General features: G+C 42.5%; 1 protein-coding gene across 1 annotated transcript in view; it reads right to left on the reverse strand.

Moving 5' to 3' along the window:
* Positions 1–7,219: 7,219 nt before the first annotated feature.
* The window catches only part of ezr.L (ezrin L homeolog), a 55,839-nt gene continuing 42,418 nt past the window's right edge, over positions 7,220–20,640 (reverse strand). The window contains 5 exon segments of the mRNA NM_001093923.1: positions 7,220–8,014; positions 9,265–9,504; positions 19,424–19,516; positions 19,960–20,120; positions 20,263–20,393. Coding sequence (NP_001087392.1) covers positions 7,850–8,014; positions 9,265–9,504; positions 19,424–19,516; positions 19,960–20,120; positions 20,263–20,393 — 790 coding nt within the window. The 3' untranslated portion in view covers positions 7,220–7,849.

A 20,640-nucleotide genomic window follows, 5' to 3' on the forward strand; every position in this document is an offset into this window, starting at 1 on the left:
TAATGCAGGGGAGTGCAGGTAAGAACGCTCGCCTGTAAGAGCCCTAAAGATAAATACATAATATCAGGTTTTTAATTAGCAATACAGGTATAGGATGCTGAATGATTGGACCTGGGGTTTTATCGATAAGAAGTATTTCTTTAATTTGGATCGCCATACCTTAAGTCTAATTGAATGCATTTAAATCGATACTGACATGTTCCTTTAAAAATCATAGGAACGTGCCAGTATCAAGTAGCTGCTTCACCTGCAATAGTTTCCCTGAAAGCCCCCCTCAAAGCTGCCCCCAGCAGGGAACCCCGTGAATGAGCTTAGCTAAACAGGGTTAGTTCTGTCATAGACTCTCTAAGAGAGTAAGGTAGAGAGGACAGATAGTAAGAGCAGCTGGAGCTCCATCGAGGATTGTAGCAAGGAGTAGCTTCCCAAGGCTTTTGAATTGCCTAGAGTGAAGGGGCCACAGTGGATAGGGTGTCAGGATTAGAAGGTGTTCTCCCTGATCACTCCACTTGGTGGGAGCAGGGCCACTTTCAGGTATATTGCAGAAGGAATGGATGTACTACTTGACTACCTTGCCTGATGGGACTCACTGTTCTCTGCTGTGTCATGTAACCTGTTTCAGCCTGCTGTGTGGCATTGTGTATGCCTTGATCTCTGTAAGTAAACCCTGGGCGCATTTGTCTTGTACAAATAAACTGTTATTAGTTTGGTTCATCACAAGAATCTCCTGGCGCCCTTTATTTCTATTTGGTGTAGCGTGAGAGTTGTGGTTATACTACTCCACCTTTGAAATCTTCCATTTAGCTAAGGCCCTAGCCTGAAGTGTTTTGAGTCACATGTAACCCATGCTCCCACAACTAGCTGGATATTAACCCCTTTATGGTCTGCCTAGTCAGATGAGGGTTACATTAGTTTAATTATTATTTGCTTAAAATTTACTCTATGGGAGAGAATTTTCCATAATTTGGATCTTTCTGGATAGTGTCAGAATAAAAACCACATTACACTGCATTTAGTCCCATCTAGGTATCAATTACAGACCCAATCACACAGTGGGTCCCAAACAAGCCAACACATTGTGCCATAAAAAAAGCGTTCTGAGCTAAAAGGTCCCACCTTTGATGATAAGTAAATGTTTATATTGAGAGACTTATTGGAATAGTTTAGAAACAGGACTGACAAACAGTAAAAAGGGGGGGGGACTAATCTAGAACATAAGAGACCTAATGGGAAGTCATATACACACAATAAAACCCCCATAACATAATATACACAGAGAAGCTCAGACTGGGATTTGGTGGGTTCCCTGGTTGCAGCAGCCACTGGTTGCCCTCTTACTGTACAATATTACACACAATCACACTTTACACACATATACAAGCAGATATACACACACAGAAAATTCAGGACCTGGAGCACTTGTTCTTCACCCTGTTCCAGGGGTGGGGCAAGTGCTCTCCTTGTCCCTTAATATGGAAGCCTATGTCACAATTTACACTTTATTAAATAAAATTAGCAGTAATATTTGTAGTAATTGTAGGGACCAGTAGGGTTAATGTGAGCTACAGGGTCTACCTAAAGCTTTTGGGAGGGGCTGGAGCCTTGTCCCAGTGCAGCATGTCTGGCAGATATCGGAGGGTGTCACAAGGTGTCGCTGCTGTACCAATTTTGTATATATAGGAGATGCCATGTGCTCACAGCCATTGTTATGCTGCCAGTGTTCCACTTTCACTTTGGATGCAGGATGAAGTGATCGTCGGCTGGGGTGCTGCAGAGGCAGACCTCAGGCTATAGAGACACACCACATGGCTATGCACTGTGTGGGCTCAGGGATAACTAGACCCTGATATTTATGGAAATGGATGCCAAAAACTGGACTGTGTGTGCTCGCGCTATGGACAGTGCAGGGAGCTCTAGTTCAGCTGCGGATCAAGCAATAGTGTGCTCGGCTTGGAGCCTTTAAAGATGTCATCACGTGGATGCCTGTGAGCCCATGGGTGAGTTGCCTGGGGAGGCAATAAGGATCCAATGTGTCTTCTATTGTGATACAGGCCTTTTGTGTGCCTGCCATGTGCGAGCAAGTACCTTGTCCATCGGGAAAGGTATTTGGACAGTAGTGCTACCTGGGACTAAGTGTGCTCTTTTGGGAAAAGGGACTGAGACTCTTTGTCTGCAAAGGAGTAGTGTGGGACTTTGCCTGGCAGGCAGGGCCGTCATCAGAAATCACGGGGCCCCACACAACAAAATTTTCTGGGCCTCTCCCCTAACCACGCCACTCGACTAACCACAACCCCACCCACCAATACAAAAGTCACACGGACAAGCACAGAAACAGTAAAAATCATTTTGGCCAGGGGTCACAAAAAAAAAAACCCCACTGATGGCCAGGCCCCTCTGCGAGTCAGGGGCCCCACACAACAGCCTCATGGGGATGCCAGGGCTCATAAAAAAAAAACTAGTGGCCAGGCCCGCATGAAGGGTCAGGGGCCTGCAGGGAGGATCAGGGGCTCTCATTGGTGGCTTACAGAGGGGCCTTGCCACCAGTGTCTTTTTTTTTGTAATTCTCCCAGAATTGGTCAGAGGCCATGCTGGGGTCAGGGGCCCGCACCTGGTGCCAAGGGGCCCACATCTGGGGCCAAGGGGTCTGCATCTGGTGCCCGCACCTGGGTTGGGGCCAGCATCTGGGGCCCACAGCTGGGTCCAAGGGGCCCGCACCTGAGTCCAAGGGGCCCACACCTGGGCTGGGGCCAAGGGGCCAGCACCTGGGGCCAAGGGGCCCGCACCTGGGGCCAGCACCTGGGCTGGGGCCAAGGGGCCCACACCTGGGGCCTGGGCTGGGGCCAAGGGGTCAGCACCTGGGGCCAAGGGGTCCGCATCTGGGGCCAAGGGGCCCGCATCTGAGGTCAGCGGTCTGCATTGGTGGTCAGTGGCACTTACCTGCAACGAATTCCTGAGTTCTCTGTTCCACGTCCTCGACTTCTCCAGTGGTGACTTCTTCTCCAGTGGCGACCTCCTCTTCTTCTCCAGGGTCTTCTTCTTCCTCTGGCGCTGTCTTCCGCATCTTCACCGTCTTCAGGAAGTATCACCGTCTCCAGGAAGCAGGTCCTTCTTCTGACGCGTCCTCTCTCTTCTGTCTGAAGCCGCAAGCTGTCGGCAGTTTAAATAGAATTGCGCCCGTGCATACTACATGCGTATGCACGGGACGCAGAATTACCGCTGACACCAATGAAGGGGCCCGGCAATTTTCACTGCGGTGCGGCTGGGCCCCCCTTACTGCTGTGAATTCTCCAGACCCAGGAGGACTGTCCCCCCTGTGACCCCCTGATGGCGGCCATGCTGGCAGGGAATTACCAGGATAGGACATACACAGGTTCCCCAGGGTAGTGAGTCATGCTATTGAATGCAATTTGTTCTGTGAATATTTACTTACCCTTTAAACTGTACTTTCTTTATTCTAAAGTTGATATTGTTATAAAGCAAAGTTAGTGTTGAATGTTTTTCCTAATGGGGCCACCCACAGGTGTATTTCTGGATCCCATTAGGTGGAGGCACTGGCAAGAGTTGAACTTTCCAGTACCCTTTCACCTTGCAAAGGGGACTCAGGACCTGAGTTGGTAAGACGGTACAACCTTGGCACCAGGAGGGTCGACAAGAGGGCGTTAAATATACACATTGTTGTAGGTTGACCCAAATGGGGACCTTCTGTTTTTATTTTCTTTTTCCTACGGTAATGTTATGTGGGACTGAAGACTACTGCATTACTCCACAGGAAATCTGCTCTGCTCAGGCACTTCTAAATTAAATAGTATCTGTTTTTGCTAGTTTTAATTTTACCTGTTATGTAGTAGATTGTACACCCAAACTGTATATTGAAAGACCTAGCACTTAAGTATTTATTCTGTCTAATTTTTAATAAATATATGCCTATTTGTGTTTATACCTTGTTAAGCACTGTGCACATTTTTTGAGCTATAAAAATTAAAAAAAATGTGCCACAGTACTGATGCTCAAGTACTAGAGACATTGATATTTTTTGTTTCTGAGTTACATTATCATGCAGGATCACAGGTCACCTGCCAACTTGTGATCTTGATCGGGTGCAATCTAGGTAAAAAATTTTTTTATAAATCTGGTTAAAATGCAACAGTTGCTAGAAAAAAATTATACTGAGCAAAAAAAAAAGCTTGCTTATAAATTCTTATTTTTTTTATAATGAACCTGAAGTTTATTTATTATTCAAGTGGAAAGAATAAAAACAATTGTTGCACTTTGTCTATTTTATATGCATATGGGCAGGCCAGCAGCTGCATAATATGTGGGCAGCACATACACAGAGGAGTCTCCTGGCCTGATACCTTCCTCTTGGACACTGTATTGTAATTCAGCTCCCACTAAAACCGATTCAGCCAGAAGTGAGCATCAAAATCAACATATGGAGCAGCAAATTTGCCATGAAAATGGGCAAGAACTTTTATTTCATAAAGTTTTATTTCGTAATGAAGCAGCAACATTAAAGCAGATTTTCCAAAGTTATGCACTGCAGATACTGTATTTCATCCTTTTACAGGCAGGTTGCCTATATTTATTCTCTCCAATCATACATATTCAAAATTTATAATTGATAAAGTAATCAAAAATCCCTTCATTCTTGGAGTCTAATAACAATGCTTACAAACAAAAAAAGGTATATTATTAAATGCACTGATTAAGCATTGAAGAAAATGTTATTTGTAAAAATAAAAAATATACAATGCAAACTATTTCTCCTTTTTTTTTAATATGTTACAAAGGACACATCTCACTATTATATTTATACATAAATATATAATCTATGCCTGATTAGATATTACACATTCATTTTACACAAATTGTAACCTTAGAATATCCCATGAAATTCCCCAAAACTTAAATGTTGGGCAGAGACTGACTAGTTTCAGAGTTAAAAGATGAATGTCAAAATGCATGATAATTGTTTTTTCTTGTTTGATTTTGACCAATGGAATGTCACTTGTATTAATCAAGTCTTCTGAGAGTATGCAGTAACTGGTGTTGGCTCAAACTTGATTGCAGCCTAAATATGTCTTAATGCGTAATATATCTTGACTGCCTAAACTACTCTTAAAAGAAAGAATGCCAATTCCCTTCTCCAGTACCAGTACCAAGGAACTAAAAGCTAAACCCCAATATATTTGATTTGATTGCAAGACTTGGAGTGATATTTATCACTATAAGGTTGAATTTTAGATTAATGTGATTTTTTTTTAAACTCTTAAAAATTTGATTTTATTCACATTCGAATGGTATGTGATTTTATGAAAAAAAGTCTGAAATTCTATCGAATAGTCCCAACCTGAAATCTCGAATCAAGTTCGAATTAAGTTTTCCTCCAAAAAAAAACAGACTTTTGTGAATCAATTTTGCTTTTTGATGCACAATAAAAAAGATATAAAAGGTTCCGGTAGTCCACTTCCTCTGCCGGTCCACAGGATTGTCTGTTCTCCCTCAGACCCATAGCAGTATTCAATCAGTATTGTAGAAAGAACCAGCGCTCACTAGCACGAGGTTTAAACAAAATAAGGGGGCAAAAAGAGTAATTCCAATATAGTGTAGTATTTTTACATAGATTCGATACACCGCTTAGTGAGATTGGAATATTATAAAAAATAATAAGTGCCCTTTTTCAATTTTACTATTATAATCTATGTGACACTTATTCTGGTTCACACAGTGTGGTGAATCTTATGGTGATGTACTCACAAACGTTTAAGAAGAAATGGGCATTAAAAGGAATGTTTAGCAGTAGCCTCTCCAGGTAACTCCAAAATCCACAGCTCTTTGGCACATAGGCTGCAATGACAGGTGGATACCATATGATGGTGACTTTTCACTATGCAGTCAACTGTGTTCCGGAGAGACAAACATAGAGAGGTGCCTGTGAACCCAGCATACAGAAGTCTATGGGGCAAATTCACTAAGATTCGTAGTTGCGCCAGGCATAACTTTGACGCACTTCGCCACACTTCGCCAGGCGTAGTTTTGCCAGCGCTCCGCAAATTCACTAAAATCCGAAGTTGCGCTCAGGGGTAGCGTAAGGTTGCGAAGTTGCGCTAGCGTTGATTCGCTAAGCAAAGTGAAGTTACGCTAGCGATGGTTAATTTGCATACGGCGCCAAATTCAAATTTCAATGGAGAAATACGTACAATCACTACAAATGCCTGGGAAACCTTCAAAACATCAAATAAAATTTTTTTTTTGCCCTACACATGTGCCCACTGTATAGTTAAGTTGCCATGAGTTAGGAAATGTAGGGGGGAAGGAGGGGAGCCCCAAAACATTTTTCGATCTTTTTCAGTCTATCACCCATAATATAGAAAAAAAAACCAGCGTTTTTTGGGACTTAGAAAAAATTTGAACTTTTTTTGAAGCAATCCCTATCTACTCTATTGCGCTTCGGCTGATCTGAGGTGGCGAAGGAAGTCTAGCGTAAAAGGTAGCGTTCAGTACAATGCGCGTGTTAGTGAATTTGCGTAGTTACGTCCGTTGCGCAAATTCACCAGGCGTAAGGGTGGTGAATTTACGCCAGCTTTCGTTAGTGAATTTGCGATGTAACGAAAATGACCAACGCTAGCGAATTGACAAAACGGCCATTTTCTGCCAAAAGTAATACCACCGGAAGGGTCATTTGCCACTTGTAGAACATTTTGTGGGATTTTTAACTTCTCTGTCATTTTGTTGTTTTTTTCTGAATAATTAAGTTGCTGGATCTTCAAAACATAATTCATATCACAGATATCCAACCTTCTAACTGTAATTAAACTACAATTCCAACTACATTCTCCAAGGTTTGATGGTTTCTGGGAGATGTAGTACAAACAGTAGATGAAGGCTGCAGCGTGAATATTCAGTATATGCTCAGTTGCAGTATTTCTGCACTGCAGATTTTGTTTAAATCAGACACTCAGTTGAGATTCTTGGCTCCACATAATAAATTAGTATCCCATTTTACATATATTTCCTATATATGATCATACATAATTAAAATGGTTTGTGATCCCAGTCTGTTTTTATGAAACATAATGATCTAGAGGATTGTGTAGTATAACAGACACAGGAAAGATATGTTTAAATGGCAAAAATAGTTTACAACTCTATAATAAAAAGGAAAAGTTGCTGATCAGTCAGAATGTTAATATAAGCTCAGTTTCACAAAACTACATCCATGTCACTTTTTAATTTTATTTCTTTTACCATTTTAACACTTTTGAGCTAACATTTTGGGATACATACAAGTTGTTGTGCTGCGGTGAAACGTTTTATAGAAAAAAATGTATGGCACATCATTCTCAATACAAGTGTAATCAATGGCATACAACAACACAAGCCAAATAAAAACAGTATGTATCATCAGCTTATGTCTCTGCAAAGGCATTTGCAACTTGACTGCTGAATATAGCAAAATAAAAATATATTTATTTTTTCTGCTCCACGTTAAATGGAGAAAAGGCCTTTTGGCACAACAACTTCAAAACACCAATTATGGTGCTATGTCTGCAAGTGAGCATGTAATATTTAATAAAATAATTACTTAAATAATTTCATGGTGCAACATTTTGCACAGTTGATTATGGCAACTGTAATTTTTTTTTGGCCCCATGTTGCAACAAAGAACAGCTTTATGCTATTTTGTAAAGCAGGTAGCGTCTAAATAGGAATGAAAATTGGAAAGAAGGTGATTTCATTGTTAAGACTATAGTTGCAGCCATAAAGAGTCAATAATATGGAGCTGACTGACACACTGAAAAACATATAATATCAAGTTCTACCCTCTGTAACCACTATTTACAAACATCATTTACATGGCTTCAAACTCATCAATTCTCTGCTTGGTGTTGCCCTGACGAATCTGTCTCAGGGTCTTGTACTTGTCACGACCCGATCTGACATTTTCTGTGTGCAGGATATCATTTTGGGTCTTCTTGGACTCATCTCGTGCCTGAGAAAGTTCACTCGTCAAAGCCTATAAAAATGATAGATAAGTTATGATGGATGGTATTTCATGGTAGTTATAAAGAAAACGTCCACAAGTCAGACTAAAATGTTATCAGGATTTAGGCTATTTTTTTTATATATCTACTGTATAGCTTTTTCAACTGGCTAACATGGTACACAACACAGCACAACACCAGGGTTTTAGGACAAAAGGTGAGAATTGAAGATACTAATCAGGGATCAACTGTATATGAAGCAATTATCCTCAATGCGTCTGTCAACATTCAACCTTGACTGTTCTCTAGGCAACTGTCTGCCAATGGAAATCAAACACCTTAAACTCTTCACCCTATCCAGTTTTGTTAAAAGAACAGTGAGACATTCCCATTTTAATAGGATCATGTCACTATGCCTACATAACTCTGATCAGCCCATCCTTTTAATGGCGTTACCCTGCTTACCCCAACCCCCTGTTACTAACCGGTGTCAAGAACAGGTGGAGATTCCCACATATGCAAACTGTCAAGGTGGAGTGTCCCACAGGCAAATCCTTTTTTTTACCTTTTGATATATTAATCCACTACTGCAATAACATATAAATGTACTGTTTTTACTCTGCTTCAGTCATTCTTGTCAGCACCTTGCTGCCCTCCATAGATTGCCTTTGGGCAGGAGTGGATAGAAATGGGTGGCAAAATTGCATCAACTTTTCCCTGTATTTTTTGCTCCTGCTCGACATCTTTTGTTACTGTAAATATTGTGCAGAGAGGGTACAACAAAAATGGTTCAGAAGAGTTTTTCCTATTTACATAGAAAATAGTACCCAGGAACACCATTTCTATAAACCATGGTGATCACAATGTAGCAGTTATCTTAATTCAAATAACACATTCTAGAAACTTGTTCAACTTGATGAATTGCAGATCTGCATCTATCTGTACCCTTATACAGAGCAGTTATTATTAAATTATCCTTTGTTTATATAGCACTGCTTTATTCCACAATTAACCTATCCAGTCAGCAGAGAAACCCACTACAAAAAGTACTGCTCCATCAAGCTTTGTAGCTCAATAAACTTGCCCAACCTTTTTTATATATTATTTTAATGACTTTTTAGATATAAACTGTGTCATGGTAGCTGCCTAATGAGGGCTGCAAAGAATGAACAAAGTTGGTTTAATGGAATATGTTGATTATATGCCATTTGCAAAAACTGAACAAATAGATGAATTTTAGTAAAACAGTAGAGCAGACAGCTTTCTACAGCTGTAGTCTTACCATCAACTGTCTCTGAACACGCTCATTCTTCTCTGCCTCAGTCATTCTTGTCTGCATTTTGTTGTCCTCTAGGAAGCCAACACTGGGCAAATCAGCACTGTAACTTGTGTGATCCAGTCCATCATCCGGCTCATGTACTCTGTACGGCTCATACACAGGAGGTGGTGGTGGTGGCGGTGTGCTCATTACAACCTGTAGTTCTTCTCTGGTTCGCAGAAGATCAGTTTGGGCTTCTTGTGCCTGTGAAGGAGAATGATTGTGTTTACAAACATTGTGTATCATCAAAATCAATATGGCTTTGTCTGTTCTTTTCTGTTAAAGATCGTTTATTCAGCCCCGGGGCACAAGTGCTAGAACACACCCCTAAGCTTCCCGGTGAAAACAACACCTGTTTCTCATGCCTGATTGAAAATCCAGAAAGAGGAGCAGAATGCATTGTCATGAGGGCGTCATTGCTGCTTGTGTCTCCAGCCATTTCCTAATGTGCACATCTGAATCATGTGCAAGTTAGTGGATTGTGATGGTGTGCCTACATGCCTCCCCCACCCACCCCTGAACAATCAGAGCTGTATTTGTGGGGTAGTTTCTGTTCAAAGTGCAGAGACTTGCAGCAATACAGGAAAATGTATTGCTGCACACTGCTTCCTGCTCTGAAAATGACCCATTTTGGTCTATAGCACTATCCATATAATTTGTGGTCTTGGCAATTATCAAGCTACCTGTGTCAGGAGAATATTTAATATAATATGGCAAAGAAATACACCTTTTTTCCTATGCACTTATATTTTGATAAGCAGATAGAAAGCTTTTAGAAAAAAAATGCGTTGAATATAAGTAAAGCTAGCAATGTTATACACCTCCATCCCACAAGAGGAGGGAAGATTGTAGCGGATGCACAACTGGATACCAGCTTACCACATCAACTAATATATTTCATTTTTGACTGCTTGACATTTGTACAAGATTGAGGTGAATATTACTGGCAGCACCAATGCAATGTACCTTCTGCAGTTGAACCTACCGTATATACTCGAGTATAAGCCGAGGTACCTAATTTTACCTCCAAAAACTGGGAAAGCTTATTGACTCGAGTATAAGCCTAGGGTGAGAAATGCAGCAGCTTCTGGTAAGTTTCAATCAAAAAATTTAGGGTTTCTGCTCCCATTGGAGGTGCATCTCGTTTTTGGACGCCGACGACCATTCTTGGATGCCGGCGACTATTCTTGGAGACTATTCTTGGACGCCGGCGACTATTCTTAGATGCCGGCGACAGTTTTTGCGTTTGACCCGAGTATAAGCCGAGGTAGAGTTTTTCAGCATATTTTGGGGGCTGAAAAACTCGGCTTATACTCGAGTATATACGGTACATTTGCTAATTTATTTGTGTACCATCTTGAGAAACTTTAAAACTGTTATTTTCGCTATGTTGATGAAAACATGTTGAAAACATACCCATAGGAATTAGCCAATAGAAAAACAGTACAATATACATGTTAAATGATTTCCTAGTCCCCCAATATTCAGCTAAATAAGAGGTAGTAGTTTGAGAGATATGTCATGTCCATCTGAAATCAATCCCCCAAAGAAAGGTATACAATGATTTTTGTTAAAACCTAACAGGGGGTACCTATATGCTTGAATTGTGTATGCTGTACATCCATTATTAAAGGGGATAAGATCCATGATCCCTATACAGCACAGAATTTAAGCAAATTGAAGTAGTTAGCCTTGGAAGTGACTCAAATGCCCTCTAGAAGAGGAACATGAAACGAAAATTACAACAAAGAGAAATGTATTGGATTAAAAACTTAATATGGTTGATTGGGGCGTGGCTAGCTGCATTACGGCACAGACGTGTTCCACCAGAGCTCTGTAGCCTTTCCGATCAATCTGGCCCCATCTCGCTATTTCAAAAGCTGCAACTACCGTCTGCTTCTGTTGTTACTCCCTGGGGAGCTACCCGCTACGAGTAGGATTTAAATCCGGCTCTCCGACACCTACAGAGCCGCCTTGCTAATTGGGGCCTACTTTTGGGCCGGAAGCCGGGGACTGGCGCTTACCTGCGGCCTGGAGCTGCGGCGCTCCTTCCTCCGCACTGCAGGTCTCCGTGCGGGGCGCTGCGACACGGAGCTGACCTGTCTCCACGGCCTGAACCCCTCCAGTGTGCCGTACCGCTACCTTGCCTGCTCCTTGTGGCCGACAGTCCCTGTAAGGATCGCGCCAATGAGGCGTTCCACGCTGGAACGCATGTACTCTGCGATGCTGCGCAGCCATTACTGAGGGCGCAGGTCTTTCTAGTGGAACGGTTCTCCACATTGCCAGATCCTGCACTGCTCTCAAAGTGGGTGAAGAGCCGACAGTGCCACCACAGCCCCACAACTGAGGTACCCTGTATGTGCAGCTATAATACTGTGTTGTTGTTCCTGGTGCCTGTGTGACGTGGCTTGGGATTACAGAGCGCCATAGCTATGAGTCATCTCTATGACCCCTGTTGCACTATATATACTACAAAGTAGTGGGCCTCTACCTCTGTGAATTGAATGTACCACTTTCACACAGCACTGCTGTAACAGAACTGTTTATTCTACTATCTCCATGCTGAATTAACGGAATTTGCTTCTGAGAGCTCCGTGGTGCTATTGATCCTGACAATATACTAATCAGCTAACGAACTGTACTTCCTCTTGAGGTGAACATTCCTTCCAGCGCTTATTATGCGTAGTAGCAGAGCGCCAAAAAAGCCTGGTGACACGTCACAGAAGATGGACCAATTTGTGCGGCGGTCTGGCCATGATGGCGCTGCACCCTCGTCCCCTTCTTCAATACCGCCCGAAGATGCTGCGGAGACGGCATTTGCGCCAATTCTTGCCGCAATAGCGACCTGTCAAACCACGCTCACTACACATATAGAGGAGGTTAAAATTGACCTATCTCTGATCAAAGTGGATTTGCAGGCTGTGAGAGAACGAACGACAGCTGTGGAAGCTAGGGTCAGTGCTCTGGAAGATATGTGTACACCAATTCCAGCACAACTCACTGAATTACAGCAGCAGATAAAGCAGCAGGCTTCTCTCCTAGATGACTATGAAAACCGTCAACGCCGTAACAATGTGCGGGTAGTGGGGCTCCCGGAGGGCGCAGAGGGCAATTCACCTACTGATTTCGCTGAAAGATGGCTCAAGCTACTTCTGCCTGATGCACCCTTCACCGCACACTATACAGTGGAACGGGCTCATCGCGTCCCTGGTCGTCCTAGACCTCCGGGTGCTCCCCCGCGCCCCTTTCTTATACGATTACTTCATTTTCGAGATAGGGATGCGGCTCTCTCTGCTGCGAGAGCGAAAGGCCAGCTGGTGCATGAAGGAGCCAATATATCACTGTATCCTGATTATTCTACTTATCTGCAGAAACAGCGCAGCACCTTTGCCGGCGTAAAACGGCAGTTACGTGACCTGAAGTTGGTTTATGCCATGCTATACCCAGCTAAACTCAAAGTCATTGACGCAAACAAGTCTCATTTTTTCAATACTCCTGAAGAGGCGTTGAATTGGATTGAGGCACGGTCTGGCAGAAGTCCCAGGCCGTAATTGTTCTTTACTGGCCCTCTTCTTCATCAGGCATTTGACCTACTGTACATGGTTTCAATGTACTTTCACTGTTAAGGGAAGAGGAAAAGCTGATAACTATTACTCTTCAATGTGATCCCTATTGCAAGATGTAACCGTCAGTACAAGTGTTTCTCTCATGTTGCCAAGTTGTTGACACCTCTGTATGTCTCGGCAGTACCGGGTGGTCTAGCACATTATCGTACTGAGACTTTATCAGTGGCGGACACAGTGCCCTTCACAAGTCACCTGGACTCATGTAGGTGCTGCCGTTACTCTTATTTTGACACTACCATCTGCCTTGGACCTTCTTGTGCACAAGACAACTCTTGCTACATATATGCAACTTGATATTTTTCCTTGGGATTACGTGATAACCTTTTGTTCTGCAGTTTACAGTTCAAGTTTACTGAACCGTTGACCGATCACCACGGAAGCTCTTTGGCCACAACAAGATTTGGAACGAGCCTGTTAAGGGCGACCAAATTCCCCAGTTGATATTATGTTTGGGATACTAAGCCCGCCAGACTGTGAGGGTTGGGCAGGGTGGGGGGCTGTTGGGTTGGGGTTTTATTTTTGTGTACGTTGTTTTAACTATGTCTTTTCTACCTCATTTCAGTCTTGCTTTTCCTCTTTTCTTTCCCTCCTTGGCTGGATAATGATATATGTACTTGGTGGACTCATGGGTCGCAGGGTGTCCGGAAGCCTGAAGCTTATGCATCATAGCGTGAGTACCCGTCCCTTTTACTCACCAACAAATGGCTACTGTTAAGTTAGTGTCTTGGAATGTTCGGGGCCTTAATGATAAGGTAAAGCGGGCATTAGTCTTCAATTATGTTAAATCTTACACCCCACATATTCTCCTACTCCAGGAGACCCATTTAGTTGGGAGTCGGGTCTTGGCTCTCCGGAGACCGTGGGTTGCGTATATTCACCATACTACGTATTCGACATATGCTAGAGGCACCTCAGTCCTGGTTAGGAAAGGTTTCCCGTTTGACCTCATAGAGGTGCGTTCGGACAGAGCAGGCAGATTTCAAATCTTGGCGTGTGCTATAGCTGGATTTCCTATCCTCATAGCTAATATCTATATTCCTCCCCCTTTCGCAGAAACAGTACTTCATGACCTATATCAGACTCTGATCCAATTGCCCGGTGTGTATCATGGGCGACTTTAACAACTGTTGTAACCCTCTGTTGGATAGGCTGTCCGCTCCTCCAGTGAATACCTCTAAACTTGCAGATTGGGCCCGGGCGTACAATTTGGTAGATGTGTGGCGCTGGAAGTACCCGGAGCGCAGGCAATTTTCCTGTTATTCTACTACCTATCAGTCATTGTCACGAATAGATTTGGCACTAGTTACCCCGGATCTCCTCCCCAAAGTTAGAGAGGTTGGATATTTACCGCGGGGAATCTCAGATCATGCCCCTTTGCTTCTTTCGTTAGACCTCCTCTCTGACCCCACGCATAGAACTTGGAGGTTGAGCCCATACTGGCTAAAGGTCCCTAGTGTGGTCCGGGAATCCGCTGATTCAGTTACACAATATTGGAGTGTGAATCATGGCTCTGCGGATCCCTCGACTGCCTGGGAGGCTTTTAAGGCAGTTTCCAGGGGTACCCTAATGGCTGCAGTAGCCAGAGCTAGAAACACCTCAACAGAAACTCTGCAAAGCCTAGAATCGGCAGTTACCCATTCTGAAGCGGCCTATGTTGACAATCCCACGCCACAGACACATGGGGAATTTGCTACTGCTATTAGACATCTCAATTTGCATAGGGTAGAACTGACTAAAAAGCAACTTCTACACGCCACCAGCACTACGTTTGCATATGGTGATAAAAATGGCAAGCCTCTAGCTTTCCTAGCCAATCCTCCCAATGGTACTTCTGCTGTCCCCAGGATACTCTCCTCATCTGGGGAAATGTTGACCTCCCCCCCTGCAATAGCTTTGGAATTTAGTAAATTTTACTCCTCTCTCTATACTTCCACTGCACATTACTCTAATGCTGATCTTCATGAGTACCTTAATGGGATTCCCATTCCGAATATTTCACCGCAACAAGCAAAGTACATGGATTCCCCGATTTCTCCTCTTGAGATTGCTGAAGCCATTCTATCCTTTCCCTCCGGCAAATCCCCAGGCCCGGATGGATTTGTTATAGAATGGTACCGTACTCATATACGCGAGATAGTTCCCAAATTGCATGAGACCCTGCTGTATGCCTTTGAAAATTTCTCTCTGCCTACAACGTTCTCAGACGCGACGATTGTGGTCATCCCCAAACCAGGGAAGGATCCTACACTGTGTTCCTCCTATAGACCAATCTCATTACTCAACATGGAAATTAAAATTCTTGCCAAAATTTTAGCTAAGCGTCTTGTTAAAGTTGTGTCTACGGTGGTGGAACCTGATCAGACTGGCTTTATGCCTTCTAAATCAACCAGCTTTAACCTGAGAAGACTATTCCTTAATTTGCAATTACAACATGAAAACCTGGGCTCTAGGATAGTGGTCTCATTAGACACGGCAAAAGCATTTGACTCGGTGGAATGGCCATACTTGTGGGAGGTTGTTACTAGGATGGGTTTTGGCCCTTCCTTTACGAAGTGGCTTAAGCTGATGTACAGTGGACCTAGGGCTTCCGTCAGGGTTAATGGCATTACTTCCATTCCGTTTCACCTTACAAGGGGTACTCGTCAAGGGTGTCCTCTCTCCCCGCTCATCTTTGCGTTGGCAATTGAACCCATGGCCATAGCAATTAGGCAATCTCAAAGAGTACGGGGATTCATTTACAAAACAATTGAGGAGAAGGTCTCACTTTATGCAGATGATACGCTCCTATACTTAGCGGACCCCCATCAATCACTCGCCTCTGTACTTGGGATTGTCAAACAATTTGGTACGTTCTCAGGCCTTCAAATTAATTGGGACAAGTCTATATTATTCCCCCTTGACGGACAGCTTCCAGTAGAGGTGGCTGCGGACTGTAACCTAAAAGTGGCAGACCATTTTAAGTACCTAGGGATAACGGTGCATAAGGATCCGACATTCTTTTTGCAGCATAACCTGTACTCCTTACACCGTCAATTTAAGGACACACTGGCGCACTGGACCAAACTCCCTCTAACACTAATAGGCAGAATAAATATATGCAAGATGATTTATCTTCCTAAATTTCTTTATATACTGAGTAATACCCCCTGCCACATACCCAAGCAAGCCTTACATGATATAGACCGAACGCAATCTGAATTTATTTGGGGGAACAAAACGCCCACGCTCTCCAGAGCCACTCTCAATGCTCCGCAAGATCAGATGGGTCTCTCCTCTCCCAATTATGAGCTATACTATTTTGCCTCCCAGGCCTCACATGCAGCTGGTTGGAAAGTGTTTGACGCTGATAACCCGGCATCCATACTAGAGGCACTATATCTTACTTCTGTTGAAAGTCTGCACAATGCTTTATATAGAACTCGAAGGGATCTTGGCCCTTTATTGCCTGTAATGGATGCCACTAAGAGAGCCTGGGATGCAATTGTGCAAATCACTAAAGCTGCTACTACTCTATCTCCAGATTCACCTTTATGGGGTAACAGTAACTATCTACACTTAGTCACATTCTCAGAAGTGGGAACGTGGTCTAAATTTGGTCTTAAGCGGCTGTCCCAAGTTTATGCTGATGGCACTCTTCCCACACTACCTCAACTTCGCCAGATCCTCTCTCTGCCTGACCTGTCCGAATTTCGATATAACCAGATCAGTCATCTTTGCTCCGCGCAGTTCCCGGCCCATCCTCTGCACCTACAATACACAGGGATAGAGGAATTGATATCTCAACCCGCCAAGGTCAAGCTCCTATCCACTGCATATAAGCACTTAATTTCTAATAGATATGATCCCCGACCCCGGGTGAAGTATAAGTGGGAGAGTAGTGGGGTTCGTATTGACCCAGATGATTGGGAAGAAATCATTGACAACCTTTATGTTCCTTTAGTGAGTGTAAGGGATAAGCTCATACAGTTTAAGATCACACATCAAACGTACCTCACCCCTCAGAAACTGTTTATGATGGGGAAAGTTGCTTCACCCAGCTGTCCACGATGTGGTGCCTCTGTCGCTAATTTCATGCATTTAATGTGGGATTGCCCAGTGATATTTAGGTATTGGAGGGCAATTGTGAGCTTCATGGCTACTGAACTGGATCTTCCCCAGATACTTAACCCTGCTACTTGTCTTCTGGGTCTCCTTGACTCCGTGATACCTAGAGAACACACTAGATGCCTGATGAGGTTGCTTTTCTTTTACGCAAAAAAAGTTGTTGCACTGCACTGGATGGGCCCCTTGCCACCGACTCTGAATAGATGGATTGGACTAATTAATTCGCAACTGGAACTGTACAAGCTCACGTATTTAGCACGCGGATGCCCGAAGAAATTTGAGACTATTTGGAACCCTTGGCTCGAGTCGCCAGCCACATCAACTAACCAGTGATAGTCGCTTTTTCAGCCGTACCTCCTTTTCTACTTTCCCCCTTTTTCTTTCCTTCTACCTAGCTTTACTTTCTTCAAATGTTTTTTTTTTATGTTGTTAAAATTCAATAAAAATCAACCTTTAAAAAAAAAAAAAAAAACTTAATATGGTTAGTCCAAAATGTCTGAATGAATATTGGAGTGTAATATGTTTTCATATCCTTACTTATGCTATTCTCTTACTTTTCAGAATTCGATTTCTTGAAAACTCAGAATACTGCTTATGGTAATTAGATTTAATCTTCTATTTTGAGCCTAGTGTTCTCTTTTTTAATTTTATATGTTTGAATATGCATACAGTCCATGCACTTGATTAATCCACTGGGACTATTTATTTGCATGAAGGGCACGAATTGGGACTTGATAAATGGACTATGTGAATTTCGAACACACAATTAAGGATGTCTTAAAATATATTACCGGTGGGAGGTGGTTATTACCTGGGAGTTGGGTACTTACCTGTGTAGGTCACTTCCTCTCTAGCACTACAAATATGCTGTTTCACTGTGCAGTTCACACTTGACAAAGAGCCCCACAGGCTCAAAACATGTTTTGTGGCAATGCTTTTGAGTAGTTAATTACCTGCTATAGAGCCTTTTCCTTGTAAACTTTTTGTTTACTTTTTGCAAATAAACTGTTGTAACTATTATACAGTACCCTATCCTGTATGTATATATTCTCTTTATAAGTTTACAAGCCTAGCACCAGTTTCTTCAGCTTCAGTTCAAGCATTTTGCCATGTCCAATGAAATGTATAATTTTGCATACCTCTCAACATTTGAAAATTAGTAAGAGGGACACAATGATCAGAAATGTTTTGGACACACTCTCTTTGTGACCACGCCCCGAAATACCATACCTATTTTATAAAGACACATGGCAGTAACAAAAAAAACATTTACTTTTTGTCAAATATTGGGAGTAGAAGGTCAGCATAGGTTAGCTTTCCCCACATTGTTCCCTTCAGTTTTGTTTGCCGCAGACCCTCTCCAAGATGCAAGTCCTTTGCCAACCTGACTACATTTGAGTATCAAACTCTGCCCTCAATCTTAACCGCACCGCTTGCACGGAGCCACTGCCCCAAAGCTCTGTGGGCGCATCCTTCATAGAAGCATGCCTCCCACCACCTGACTCAGTCCTCAAAATGGCCAGAAAGTGGTGTTATTGCAACCTGACAGGGGGGAAGCTCTTTACTCTACAGACAGGATGTGGGCTGTTTATATATTCTGCCATTGAACATCACAGTCTCATCTTGTGAAACTGTGGCAAATCCGAAAAAGCTGAAAAGTAGGGTGGAAAGTAATTTGTGGTCCAGTGGTCACGCAAATCAAATGTTTTAGCTCTGGAGATTAACATTGACTTCTTTTGAAAGGTATTTTCTAAAGTTTTATTTTTCATGCTGGATGCTATATAGTGTGGGCAACAAAATGTTCCATGGTCCATCACTCTTAAACAATACTATTATGTCATAATATACCCTTGTTTCCAAACCAGTTCCCCACCAAACTGAAGCTGGCTATCTACCTAAAGACCTCTTTGTATTCAAGGTAGCCACATGAGCAGATCTTTGCCCAATTTGGACACTTATATTGGGGCAAATCAGGTTTATAGGATCATTTGGACCCCTGCAAACAATTGGATAATAACAGGCCTATGAGGTCCCCTGGGTGAAGAATACATCAATGCACTAATGCAGTCCTCACCAAACAGCTTTTCAAACTTGCGCCCAATAGATATCTGTCGGGAAGGCAGTAAGGGCAGATAAATGGTCAGATAAACTGCCTGGTCTAATGGAGACAAATCAGCAGCATAAATCTGCCGTATGTGCATGACCAGTTTAACTTTATGTAAGTTTAGGTATCAATAGGTTTCCGAAAAAGCAAGAAAGTTATCTCTGTGACAGAATGCTTGCTGTATAGATTGTTTATCAGGAATAGCTAAGTTTTTTAGAAAGTAAATAGACATGTTCACTTACATAGTCAAGCAATAAAGTGATAGACATAGAAAGAATAGAAAATTTACCCTCATTTGCCACTCGCTTGCTTCGTCTTCTTTGACTCTCCTGGCCTCCTCAAGCAGTGTGATCCTAGCAGTATATTCTGCTAGTTCAGATGCCTAATTAAGAGTATTTATATAAAAATAGACTTGTTTAGTAATGTTTACGAATATAAATTTAGCATAACAACTCTAACCTAGGTGTGACAAGTAATAATAAATGATTTTCATGTGAAACTAATACAAACAAGTTTCATTCACAAGGAATTTATAAAACTTCTTGTATGTAGTTGCAGGTTAGAACAATTTTTGTCTGACATGGATCTATAGTTCCTCCTAAATCCCTGTTTGTTATACTTTGGTCCCAGATGTTGCTCGGCTAAAACTGGAGATTTCTAGGAATTGTAGTTCAGTAATATCCAGGGACCCCAGCTTAAGAAACAAGGCCCTAAACCATTTTTAAAGCCAAAGTGTCAGGCTTCTTATTCATTTGCAAAATATTTCCAGAAAACAGCATGGAAGTCAGAAATAACAAATTTTCTGTGCCAGAAAAAGACTCTCACCAGCTGCTCTTGGCTTTCTGTCTGGGCAATGGATTGTCTCTCCAGTTCCTCCTTGGCACGGAGAGCAGCAATACGTTCTGATTCTAGTCGCTCTGCCTCAAACTGTGCCCGTCTTCTCTCTTCCTCTAATTCCCTGGCCCTTTGAATCTGCTCTGATAGCTCTGCAAACAAGAAGAGCAAAAATGTTGTAATTATAAATGAGACCTCTTACTTGTGCCCTTGATAAAAAATGAACTGTAAATATAATGCATTTAGTAGACCAGCTGTTCTAATACATATGAATAGTTGTTCCAATGGTATTACCTCTTTCTGCCCTCTTAGATTGTTCTTCATATTCATGCAATCTGAACATCAGTTCCTCTTTTTCTCTTATCATCTGCTCCCTTTCTCTCTCAATAGCTTCCCGTTTCTTCTTCTCATTTTCTAGTTGTTGTCTGCACAGAAAATAAAGAATCAAAGTAAAATAGGGTTTTGGTAGTGCTGTTTAGAATACCAAGGGGGTTATGTAATAAAAGGCACTAAGTTTGCCCATGGGCAGTAACCCATAGCAACCAATCAGCAGGTTGCATTTACTGCTCACCTGTTTAAAATCAACCATCTTATTAGTTGCTATAGGTTACTCCTGGGCAAACGCAGTGCCTTTTATTGCATTTGGGGGTATGTCTATTAACTACAGAATGT

This window comes from Xenopus laevis, chromosome 5L (genome assembly GCF_017654675.1).
Source record: "Xenopus laevis strain J_2021 chromosome 5L, Xenopus_laevis_v10.1, whole genome shotgun sequence".
NCBI lineage: Eukaryota > Metazoa > Chordata > Amphibia > Anura > Pipidae > Xenopus > Xenopus laevis.